The sequence below is a fragment of the Hemiscyllium ocellatum genome, chromosome 20, assembly GCF_020745735.1.
Source record: "Hemiscyllium ocellatum isolate sHemOce1 chromosome 20, sHemOce1.pat.X.cur, whole genome shotgun sequence".
Taxonomy (NCBI): domain Eukaryota; kingdom Metazoa; phylum Chordata; class Chondrichthyes; order Orectolobiformes; family Hemiscylliidae; genus Hemiscyllium; species Hemiscyllium ocellatum.
This window is the reverse complement of record NC_083420.1, coordinates 32,857,758-32,870,551: the sequence shown is the minus strand read 5'-3', so window position 1 is coordinate 32,870,551 and position 12,794 is coordinate 32,857,758. Positions and strand designations below refer to the sequence as shown.

The 12,794-nt window shown below is 41.3% G+C and overlaps 1 protein-coding gene across 1 annotated transcript in view; it reads right to left on the bottom strand.

Annotated features, from left to right (window-relative positions):
- Positions 1 to 12,794, bottom strand: part of myo15aa (myosin XVAa) — a 151,652-nt gene that overhangs the window by 29,449 nt on the left and 109,409 nt on the right. The window contains exons 45-49 of the mRNA XM_060840978.1: positions 12,525 to 12,643; positions 8,294 to 8,435; positions 6,658 to 6,769; positions 5,844 to 5,918; positions 2,635 to 2,846 (exon numbers count right to left, since the gene is read on the bottom strand). Coding sequence (XP_060696961.1) covers positions 2,635 to 2,846; positions 5,844 to 5,918; positions 6,658 to 6,769; positions 8,294 to 8,435; positions 12,525 to 12,643 — 660 coding nt within the window. The remainder of the gene's footprint in view (positions 1 to 2,634; positions 2,847 to 5,843; positions 5,919 to 6,657; positions 6,770 to 8,293; positions 8,436 to 12,524; positions 12,644 to 12,794) is intronic.

The window sequence follows — 12,794 nt, the reverse complement described above, 5'->3', positions numbered from 1 at the left end:
GTAAAACTTCCCAGAGCACTTTACAGGGCACTATCAAACAAAATTTGATATGTAGCTACGTATTGGTGCAGATAATTAAAAGCTTGGTCAAAGAGGTTGGTTTTAAGAAGTGTCCTGAGGAGGACAAAGACATAGAAAGGCAGAGAGATTTAAGGAAGATGAGGAGTTTGAAGGCACAACCAACAATGATGGAGAGATTAAAATCAGTGATGGTTAAGAGATTAGAATGGAAGAACACCAATTTCGAAGAGGGTTGTAAGGCTGAACAGCCTATAAGACAGGAAAAAGTGAGGCACTGGAAGAATTTCAAAATCAGGATAAGAATTTTAAATCAAGGCCTTGCTTAACTGGGAGCCAGTATAGATCAGGGAGCATTGTAACTGCATGGAATTTGGTGCCAATTAGGACAGGGACAATAGAGTTTATAGAACAGTGGATTAAAAGAAGTCAGCCACAAGTGTTTTGGAGTAGTCAAGTCTACCAGTACCAAAGGAATTGAAATGGGCTGCAGCTGCAGATGAGTTGGGGCTGGAGACAGTTAGTAGATGCCAAAGGGATCTCCCTCCTACAGGAAGTGTGTTGTGACATTTGAAAGGGTTCAGAAAAAAATTACAAGAATGTTGCTATGGTTGGAGGAGGCGGGAGGGGTGGTGTTTGAGCTATAGGAAAAGGCTGAATATGCTGGGACATTTTTTCTGGAGGGTCAGAGGCTGAGTGGTGACCTTATAGAGGTTTATAAAATCATGAGAGGCATGGGATAGGATAAATAGACAAGGTTTTTTTCTGACAGAGGACATCTATTGTAGAACAGGGATCCAAACCTCACACTACCTGCGTATCTGTGTTCGCCTCCCTACATCACCTAGTGACCTGCCTGCATTCAGTGGTAGATGGATTGTGAGGTAAATTTAGTTTCAGTTCATATGCAGCCCCGGATGATTTTTAAGTCTACGAGCAACACCCCTTATTTTCTTTATAAACTAAGATTTGTACAGAATAAAACTGGTGCACCTTTTGCCATTTGCTGACCGATTTCTCTCCTTTTCTGTTTTTGTTGCTTGAACGTTGGTCCTTCCTCACTTGGGTACAATGTGATCAAAATTACAGAATTATTACAGCACAGGTGGAAGCCATTCAGACCATCGAGTCTGTACCAGCTCTACGATTGTACATTTCACTTTTTCCATCTAACCAACACATTTCTTTATTTTCAGCAAGCAGTCTAATTGTATTTTGAATACAATTATTTCTATTAAACCTACTTTTCTATCGCACTTCTAGGAATTCCTGGCCTTAACCACTCAGTCAATGAAAAATCTTTTCCTCATGTCACTTTTGCTTCTTTTACAAACTATTTTGAATCTGTGCCCTTTCATTCTCAATCTATTCATGAGCAAGAACAGTTTGTCTTATCTAATCTGTCCTCGCGTTTTCGAATTGATAAATCCATGAATTAAATCTCTTCTCAAAGACCTATTCTCCAAGGAAAACAACCCTAACTTTTCCAATTTATCTTCATCCCTGGAACCATTTTTGTGAATCTTTCCTGCACTTTCTGTAATGTCTCCCCATCTTTTCTGAAGTGCAACACCCAGAATTGGATGTAATACTCCAGGTGGGTCCAAACTAGTACTCTACACAAGTTCAACATAACCTTCTTTCTCTTATACCATCCATACTATTAATAAAGCCAAGGATACTGTATGTTATCTTAACCATTCTCTCAACCTCTCCTTCCATCACCAATGACTTGACAGATGCAGCAATTCTGCTAGTACTCACTCTGTGTCCATTCATTCTCACTATGCCTCATTATCCATTCCCACTGGTACTAACTCTGTGCCCATCCATTCCCATTGATGACTTTGCATCATTTATTCTGCAGACAGCAACTTGGTGTTCATCCATTCCTGCAGACACTAACTATTCATTCCAATTGATCTTGACTCTGTACTATCCATCGCCACTAAAGTGATATGAACGTCTGCCCACCAATTCCTGCTCCACTGATACTCACTCCACCCTACTGAAACATTTTAAGATGATTAGTGAGTATTGATTATGCAAATCAGCCAAAGCTGACATTGTCACCCATTGTCAATTATCTGCACCTTCGTGCAGGAAATACTGAACAGTAACCAGGAATAGGAACTCTAGCTGACTTTACACGTCAGCCCATGGGAATCAGATGAGCTGATATTGAGACCAGATAACTAAATATATGAATCAATATCAGCATCCAGTCTGTTTATTGCTTCACTAATTGTTGCTTTAACCACTGGCATACGACGACGAGGTGATTAACCTAAGTTGATAATCTTTTGCAAAATTGTCTGTAATTCCTAAGAATGAGTGAATCTTGGGTGAAGCTCTCCATCAAGAGTCTAACAACTAAGTGAGACAGAACCACACAGGACAGTTTGCAATCATCTGATTGTTTGTCAATTACTCACCACAAACCTGTCACTACATTATAACACTACGATGCATGTAATGTTAATGCAAAGCTAAAACAAATTAGCATCTGGTCCCTCTCAGGCTACAAAGATAGCCCCTCTCCTTTAATATGAGCACAGATAAGAGCAACAGTGGTGTAATGGAATAGGGTGAATGTCTGGAAGATCAAATCCGCACCTCTGACTTTCTGTCCAGTTCTTCAGCTGCTGCTGTCGATCCCACAGCAGCTGCCACGGTGGCTGAGGCTGAAGCTGCCACTTTGCCCTTTTTGTCGATTGGTTCTTCTTTCTTGTCCATGCTTAGGTGAATAAAGTCTGGGGCAGCCACAGGCTGCACATATTCTACGGGGAATAGCCCAGACCTGCCATGGAATGCTCCAAACTTCCACCCTGTCCAAACAGGCAAAGGTTCATCATTTCATGGTAGCTTGTAACCTGTAGATAAAAATCTCAATATATTTCAGTTATGTTAATTCAAAGGAGGAATATGAATGCTGTGAACTTCCATCAATCTGAGCAGCTTTATTCATTTATACATAGGTTTGAACAGCAGGGGAACCTGCCCAGTTCTACCATCATCCAATACCTACAGCAGAAATGCAGAATCATAATCTACTCAACTGCTTCTGCAGAATGCAATACTCAGAATAGTTTCCAGAAGGCACGTGAGCAATATATGTCCACCTCTCCTCCCAGGTCACAACATCTAACATTTCCCCTGTAATGAACCTATGCTCTTTCTGTCCTAAGACTATTTGACTATATGTAACCGATGCTGTAACTGCCTGGAAGTGTGGAGTGGGACTGCTTTGAGGGACCTTTAATATTTATCAAACCCATGTTTTACCTGTCATGACAGTATTTGGCAAGACAGTATGTACTAAGCTTTACTATGTATCTAACCAGTGAGTATTAGAAGAATCCATATGGAGGGGCTTTATTCGATGTCTGCTGTGTATTTGCTGGTTTTGTTCTATTATATATCTGATATATCTTGGAGCAATGCAGAGGTGATGCGAGATTTGAGTCTAATATAAATTTATTAAAATATCTTTGCAATCACATGATGTCTCCTCATGTTCAGACCTTTGGCTTCTTGGGTCATTCTCTGGAAGCTTCTGTTTATTTTAGACCTCATAGCTACACCGACTTAATTAATCAAGCACAGTGCGCACAGATCAGCCAACAGACTAACATAATCGAAAGCAGTTAAATTATACCATTGACTATGACAGACATTTTACTATGCTATACCCGACCTGGGAATGTTTAATGGAACAGTGAAAGAGGGAACTTTGCTCTCTCTTGCCAATGCTGTACTTGCCATATGAATGGTTGATGCTGACACTGGAATCTACTGTAAGTCCCTGACATTGACAAGGGTGAAAAGAAACACACCGAAACAGATAAAAATGTTAAACTGTGCAAGATAAAAACAAATAAGTATTTTAAATTGCGTAAGATAAAATTTTCAGTGAACAATTTTGAATTAACAGCCAGTGATCTTCAGCAACAAAGGACACCACTTGTTTGTTGCCTACAGCCTCCTAACATTGATGCAAAACAAATCTGAGTTGTAACTTTCATGTCCACTGTATTTGATGGAGGCATTGAAATATCTTCACCAACTGGTTCTGTTGTGACACAATTGAAAGCCCAGTTCATTGGAAACAGGCAAACAGTCATGACAATATCAAACCATGGGGATAGCTTCCTCATTGCCTGGAACATGACCTGGAACAAAAACTAGCTGTTGTTTTCCCTTTCCAATGCTGAGGTAGCTGTTTCTGGTTTTTCCCAGTTTTTATTTTGATATTCCATAAATAGGCAACTTTGGATCGAAAATGGGTGAGGTCTCATGAAGCATAAAACACATCAAACATGCACACACCAGATCTAAAATACCACAGATAGAAAATATCAGCAGAATATGTTTACACAATTCAGTCCACAGGCAAACAACTGGAACTTTAGAAAACAATGGAACATTAACACTGCAAGATGGGATATTAATGCAAGGAGGGGAAGCATTAATTTAGGGAGATGGAGAGTTAATAGAAGGAGAATGAACACTAATGCAGGAAAGAGGAGCATTAATGTGAAATGGAGAATGGCCATAATCAGAAAGATATGTAACACTGTAACGTATACTGTCAGCATTTCAGTGAACATGGTTGACAATTTTTCCAGATTTCTCCCTTGTTTCCTGGGATTACGGATGCTAAACATCCTTCAGCATCTTTCCAACTAGAGAACTGGTCTTGATGGCAGGGTTGAGCTCAATCCAGAGTCCACATATTGCAACACATTACAGCAGGAGAGGATAGAATTACTAAAGGATCTGGGACTGTCCACATTGGAGTGGGCCAATCATACCAGACCTGGCACAGCCCACACTGGAGTGGGCCATTCACACCAGACCTGGGACAGCCCACACTGGAGTGGGCCATTCACACCAGAACTGAGACTGCCCACACTGGAATAGGCCATTCACACCAGACCTGGGACAGCCCACACTGGAGTGGGCCATTCACACCAGACCTGGGACAGCCCACACTGGAGTGGGCCATTCACACCAGAACTGAGACTGCCCACACTGGAATAGGCCATTCACACCAGACCTGGGACAGCCCACACTGGAGTGGGCCATTCACACCAGACCTGGGACAGCCCACACTGGAGTGGGCCATTCACACCAGACCTAGGACAGCTCACAATGGAGTGGGCCATTCACACCAGACCTGGGACAGCCCACAATGGAGTGGGCCATTCACACCAGACCTTGGATAGCGCACAATGGAGTGGGCCATTCACACCAGACCTGGGACAGCGCACACTGGAATACGCCATTCACACCAGAACTGGGACAGCCCACACTGGAGTGGGCCATTCACACCAGACCTGGGATAGTGCACAATGGAGTGGGCCATTCACACCAGACCTGGGAGAGCCCATAGTGGAATGGGCCATTCACACCAGAACTGGGACAGCCCACACTGGAGTGGGCCATTCACACCAGAACTGGGACAGCCTACACTAGAGTGGGCCATTCACACTACACCTGGGACAGCCCACAGTGGAGTGGGCCATTCACACCAGAACTGGGATAGCCTACACTGGAGTGGGCCATTCACACCAGAACTGGGATAGCCTACACTGGAGTGGGCCATTCACACCAAACCTGGGACAGCTCACACTGAAGTGGGCCATTCACACCATTCACTATGGATCTAGTACCAGCTAGTTACTGAGGGAGCAAATGGCCTCATTTCAAATTCTTTTTGAGTCAGATATCAGCAGTTAGAGGGAGCCAGAGGATGGAAGGAGGAGGAAGGATGAGTCACACGCAAACCATAAGGAAGCAGATTGACTCTGCTTCCAACCCACCAAAATCAGGAATATATTTCTTTTGCTCCTCGAGGTATATGACCTTCTTCCTGACTATACAACCGTAGCAATAGTCTGAGGGCAGATACAAACTATGAGAGGTGCAGAATTTAAGCAGTACAGAAACACAACACAATACAAACTAATAGTCCGATAGCAGAATGTGAGTCCACACTCACTGACACCAGGGTATGAATCTCCATGCCACCCACTGTTGGGGCACATTCCACTCATCTGAGGTACAGCCTAATAAGAACAGATCTCATTTTTGATGATGTTGCATGAACAACTGCATAGATTACAGAACTATAAGATACCCAGTCAGAAACTCGAAAGATACATGATCCAATCTGATTGCGTTTTTTTATCTTCCTCTCTGAATCTGCTAATGTTTGCTTGGATAAAATCTAGCCAGGACTGAACTGATCAGCCATTTCTGCTTGAATATAAGACTGACAGGAATGCCAGTTCACCATCAATGGTGGGCATCACTACTGAGCCAGTCAGGTATTCAGGCATGGATTTTCCACATAGATGACCTATTTAACATCCACTTACTTATAACCTATGTCCCCTCACAACAACTAGAAAGTTTTTACATAGGCCAGGCACAGGGAGGTCCATTTAAGTCACTGCCTGAGTGTGATTTCACTAGAAGAATGAAAGATTCCATGTGGTTAAATTAAATGAACACATACTACAAATGGATACATTGCTTACAATGACTCAAATCTCAGGTTTAGAGACAAAACTGGAATTATCTTTAATCTTTTGTACCTGTGCCCAATAAATGAATAATTCCACAGACACTAACCTTCCTCGAGACCATCCATCGGTTGCAGACGAATGATGTCACCCTTGTGGAATCGTAGGTAGGAGCTGTTATTTGTGATGTGACTCTTCACTGCTATTACATAGTTAGAATCCTGGTGACAGGTCATATATAAAGACAACATCAATTCTGTGAATTACTAGCTACAGCCACTGATAAGAGACAGCACTGACCATGTAACAAAATGTTCAAGTTGATTTGTCAGGAAGAAAGCCATCAGTTGGTGGGGGAGCTGAGTGAAGGCATAGGCAGCATTATGGGAAGACTGCAAAAGCACTAATGAGGCAGTGCAGCAGGAAGTGATGACGCCCAGTGCAATGGAGTCCTGGGGCAGAATACAACTTGGGTACTAGGGGTTGTTAAATAAAGTGAGTAGGTCTGGACAGCATGCTAATGGTAGTATATTGGTATTACTGTCATGCAGGGCACTGTTTGTGCTTTGGAGTCTGAACCAAGTCACACTGACATGAAACTCCCATTCACCAGCTCAAGATTGTGTCCTTAGGTACAACATCCCTATACCAGAGTGAATGCCCATTGCCAATCCAACCATTGCCAATCCAACCATTGCCAAATCCTGTGAGACTGTGAACTGAGGGACAGTTCTGAACCGGTTCTGAAGAAACATCATATTTGGTTCAAGCAGAACTGAATGCTGCTAGACCTGCTAAGTATTTCCATCACTTTTGTGTCTTTATTTTAGATTTCCACCATCTGGAATATTTTGCTTTTATCTCCTGTATACTTTCTGGTTGGCATGTTTCAACAAGTGGCTGAATTAATATCTAGGGGTGAAAGGAGAATCCAGTACAACACAGATTCTGTTCAAAACTTTTGTATTATTTAAATTACCATAGCATTTGAGACTGCTGCCAGCACTGTGGCCTGCATTTCCTCATTTAACAAGAGAACAGAAAATTGAAGCTGGTGACACAGAAACAGAGCACTTGGATTTATAAAGCATCTTTCTCAACTTCAGCTAATACTGGACTATGAAGTACTGCCATTGTTGTAATGTAAGAAACTACAGATGCGTGCCACAAACAGCAATGACCAAATATTGTGTTTTAGTGATGTTGGATTAGGAGTACATGTTGACCAGGACACAGGAAAACTCCTCTGCTCTTTTATCAATACCATGGGAATCTTATAGCCACCTAAAAAGGATGATACGGCCTCAATTTCTGAAAGATGGCACCTCTAAGTCTGCAGAGTAACAGTACTCTCAGTAATAACAAATCCTCAGAGAAACAGTATGAATTGTGTTTTCCAGTCTCTGAAATAGGACTTTAACCCATGACCTTTTTACTTCAGAGGTAAAGAATTCATGCCTTGGTACACAAACAGAAAACTTTAGATTTGGAGATGCCTGTGTTGGACTGGGGTGTACCAAGTTAAAAATCACACAACACCAGGTTATTGTGCAACAGTATTTATTTGTTTGGAAACACTAGCTTTCGGAGTGCTACTCCTTCATCAAGTGGTTGTGAGCAAACCTGTTGGACTATAACCTATTGTTGTGAGTGATTTTTAACTTAAAAAACTTTTAAGAAGCATTAATCATCTCCTTCATGCAGTGATCATGTGAAAAAGCATAAAAGCCAGTTTTTTTACACACCTTCTTCAGTTCAGTGATGAAGTAATCAATCATACTCTTAACTTGTGGAGCCTTGGAGGAAAACAGAATCAGCTTTTCATTGATGAGGTTGAAGTCTAGCATGTTCTCAGAAGGGATGGTGACGAATAAGATGTCCGAGTAGCTGAAAGGTGGCCATTAGAAGAATAATTAGATTAAATGTTGTAAATTTAAAGCATTGTTGGATCAAAGACTCTGATCTTAGACTCTTGACTCCCACACAAAATTCTGGTATAGAAACAGAGTGGGATAAACTTGTGGGTTGATGTGATCTACACATCTTCTGACATGATGTACTCTCCATGGGCCAACTTGGTATTAAAACAGGAGCCCATTGTTCTCCAAAACAGACTGAGAAACACATTCAGGAAACTAGAATGATACCAGGAATGAGGCATGTCAGACACAAGGGAAGATTAGAGAAATTGGGCTTATTGTCCTTGGAGAAGATTAAGAAGGGATCTTATTGAGGTGTTCAAAAGAACAATTTGACAAGGTAAAGAAAGCTATTCTGTTTCCACCAATTGGTATATCAGTAACTAGAGGCCATATTCGCAAGTGTCAGCAAGAGAGCGAGGAGTGAGATTAGGAGAAATTTGGTTACTCAGAGAGTTGTTTGGATTTGGAATGCAATGCCTGGGAGAATGGTGAAGGTGTATTCCTAGTGAGGTTTCAGAAGAAAGCTGGATTTATATCAGGAATTGATGAATTTAGAAAGCTGTGGAGTATGGGACTATCTGGGTAGTTATTTTGGGTGCTGATGCACTCACATTGGATCTATATTGTAATGTTCTAAGAAGCCACAACACACTTCTGCTCCCACAGGGACATATCTGTCTTACTGAATCTAAAGTAGTGCAAAGGCTCAGAAGGCTTGTAAGGGTTAATATCAGTGACAGCATCAAGCTCCATCCAATCGGAACATATCATACAGTCTTGGTTGGGAATAAAAGAAGAGCCTGGTTCAAAATCCCAATGGAGATCGATGTGCCATCAGCATCTTTTCATACGCTCAGTAATTGTGCCGAATCGAGCTACTGTAAATTGCATCCATTGACATTGTACAATAAACTACATCTTGTTAAGACAAGCATTTCTTCTCATTGAGACTCAGTCGTAATTCATTCTCTACCGCTATGAGTCAAGTAAGCCCAAAGACTCAGGATAGAAAGGAGGACAGGGTTCATGTACTGTAGTGATAGTGGCTCAAATCCCATCTGCCTGAGACATAAGTCTAAACAGACTGATTAAAAATCATTTTCTCCACCGGGGCTGTCTAATTTATACATTTAAAAGAGTAGAAACGAGAATTTACAGGCCTTTCAAAAAAGTAAAATTTTAACTTAATGTAGATAAATTTCTTTAGTAAATTTTCATTGACATGTTGATGTTTTGTTACTGGGACCCCCAGGGGGCTGTCTAAACCAATAACACTTATTCACTTAAAAAGTGTAGCAAGGGGGTTTGTATGGTGTAATAGCATTCCTATAATTGGTCAGAAGATCCTAGTTCGAGTCCCAGCCTGTCCAAACAGGTTGATTGAATAACTTTCAACAAGGGTCTCATTGCACAGTGGTCCTCTTCCTATCTGTCCCTAAGATGTGTCATAACATGCCTGTAAAATTTATCAAAATTACATAAAAAGGAGGCACCGAGGCTATCTGACCCATTCCATGTTTTATTGTACAGGAATAAAAGGGAGGAATACTGGCAGCATTCTACCCCAACTATTAGCTAGTAATGACTGGTTCCCCAGCACATAGAATGTCTATGATGGATTCTTCACACCTCAATTACAGCTGTCAGGTACGGTTACCTTCGTCAGCTTATGGCACCTCCTAGTGGCTGGTCATATACTAACAAAATCAAGTTTAATGTCAGATTTGCCTGGGCAGGTCAGTACCCCAAATCAACAACTTGATTTGGAGAGCACATTTACAGGAGTAAACATTTCATGGCAGTTCACAGGAGTAAATTCCAAACAAAATATGAAACTAAATCATATAAATTGATGGTCAAAATAAAAACGTGAAATGCTGAAAATACTCAGCAGGCCTGGAAGCTTCTGTGGAGACTGAAACTGAGTTAACATTTCAGGTGAATAACTTTTTTTTTCTAAAAAGTTATCATTCTCTAATATTGGGCTAAATTTTCTGGTTGCTGGGCTATTGGAGACAAGACTTACAACTGGGATGAGTGTTGGGATCTTTTGGAGGTCCTAACATTCAGACCGACATGGAAATTTGCTTTGTAGCTTCGAACTTCCATTGGTCAACTCCTCTGCTCTGCAAAATCCTCTTTGAATATCGGTGACTCTGAGTTACAGAGTTCAAGATTTGGGATAAGTCCAATATACTGTCTTTAATAGTTGTCCAGGAAATGTTAGTCAGGATAAAACCTAGTCTAACACATTGGTAGCTACCTTCCAATCATCCCCCAAACATCAGACTACATTCCCAACTATCCTTCCGACCATGTAGCCAACCTGTCCTTCTGACTTGCCAGTTACCTTCACACTCCCCCATTACTCTCATGACTCTGATTATCCCGATGACCCAACTATCCCATCACTGCCCAACTACAACTCCAAACCCCTGACTACCTTCACAACGATCCACTGATCAATCAATATTCCCCTGACATTCCTGGCTACACATTTCCAACCCCACCTACCTTTCCAATCTGACCTGACCCAATCTACTCCTACCCACTCACTTTCCCACTACTCACTCAGCTAAGTACTCCCCTTTCCATTTACCTATGCACTTATGTATTCATTTACCCACTTCCTCATCCATTCAATCACGACCAGTCAGACTTGACATTTCAGCTTACCATATCGCATCAAGTGTTGTGAAAAAGGGGCATGTGCTGTCTTCTTCTGACTCTACTACGTTCTGATGAGTTTTGGGACATTGTGCACCCATTTCTGAGACAGTAAATTCAGAACACTGTAGTGGAAATGCTGAACAATGTTGAGTTTGGAAAAGTATTTAAACAGTGTGACAATTCAACAATGATTGTTGCTCCTCAGAAGGTCGGGGGTAGTAAACATTTTTCTCTTCACAGCTGCTGAGAGATCTGCTGATCATATTTATAATTTTCTGTTTCAATTTCAGATTTCTAATATATGCAATGTTTTGTTTTTATAAAAAGATATTAAAAATTGTGACCAATAATCAAAGAGATAGGGTTAAGAGAAAGAGAGGGGCAAAGAGGTTTAGTTGGGAGTTTCAGGGCTTAATCCCTTGGAAGCTGAAAGTGTGGCCAACAATAATGAAGTTAACTAAATTGGGGTTATGCCAGAGGGCAAAACTGAAGCTGTAAAATTATCTTGCAACACTGTAAAACTGAAGGATGTTAGAGATGGAAAAAGATTAGATCATACAGTGAGTTGAAAGCAGGTGTAAGAATTTTTATATGTGAGACAGTTAGACTGGGAGCTAATGTACATTAGTGAGCACAAGGAATGAAGAGGTGAATATGGCTCGATATGAGTTTTGATGTTGGACAGCAGAGTCTTAGTTTACAGAGAGTGAGAGTGAAAGATAGGAGGCTGGCAGGTTGGAATAGTCAAGTCTGGATGGAACAAAAGTGTGAGCATGTCTTTCACCAACATGTGAGCTGAGATGAGTGTGGAGATGGACATTATGAAGGTGTAAATAGGTGGCATTGGTGATGGTGAGGTTTTGTATCTGATGTTCAGCTCATGATCAATTATGTTACCAATATTGTGAACAGTCTGGTGTGTGACAATAAACAATCAGACAAAGTTTGGGACTGAGTTGGTGTTTACAGAATGGAAGATATGAAACAGACCATGAACAATAGCCTAGAGAGAATGACAGAAACTTCTTTGTTGGATGTGTTACTGAGCCACACAAATTGGCAATTTGCCATCTGTAATGTTGAAGTTGAGTCAGCTGATCTTGAGGGTGAAAAAAATGGGCTAGGGTTACAATTAGCCTTAGTACCCCTGAAGCAGAGAGGGGAGTCATTGTTACTGGTCATTGTCCAGCAGGATGTGCAGGTAAGAGGATCAAATTCAGCTGTGATGTTCATCATGATAATGAACACACTAACCATATTGTATCTAGGTACACAAAAGAAGACTGGGCATTTCATGAGTTACCAAACAGTCCACAGAAAGATGGATCAGGGTAAATTACTCTCTCAGGGGCAAGTGGAAAATATTGCTTTCTGCTTTCCGTACCTGTAGCTCCTGAGGACCCTCAGGTTTTCTGCTGCTGTGCTGCTGGCTCTCACTAGTTTTAATAGATAGATTCCTTTATGGGACACTCCCAAAATCTGAACTCCAGTACCCACACTGCCCTGCAAGAGTTCACCAATGATTACAAATTAACATTGAGTTAAAAAGCACAAGGCATACCGAGGAATTTAAATTTTACACAAATTTGTTCTCTCTAATCTCTGAGTCAGGCAATTCCTATTCCAGGGGTAGGAATTTTCAGTGTTCACGTGG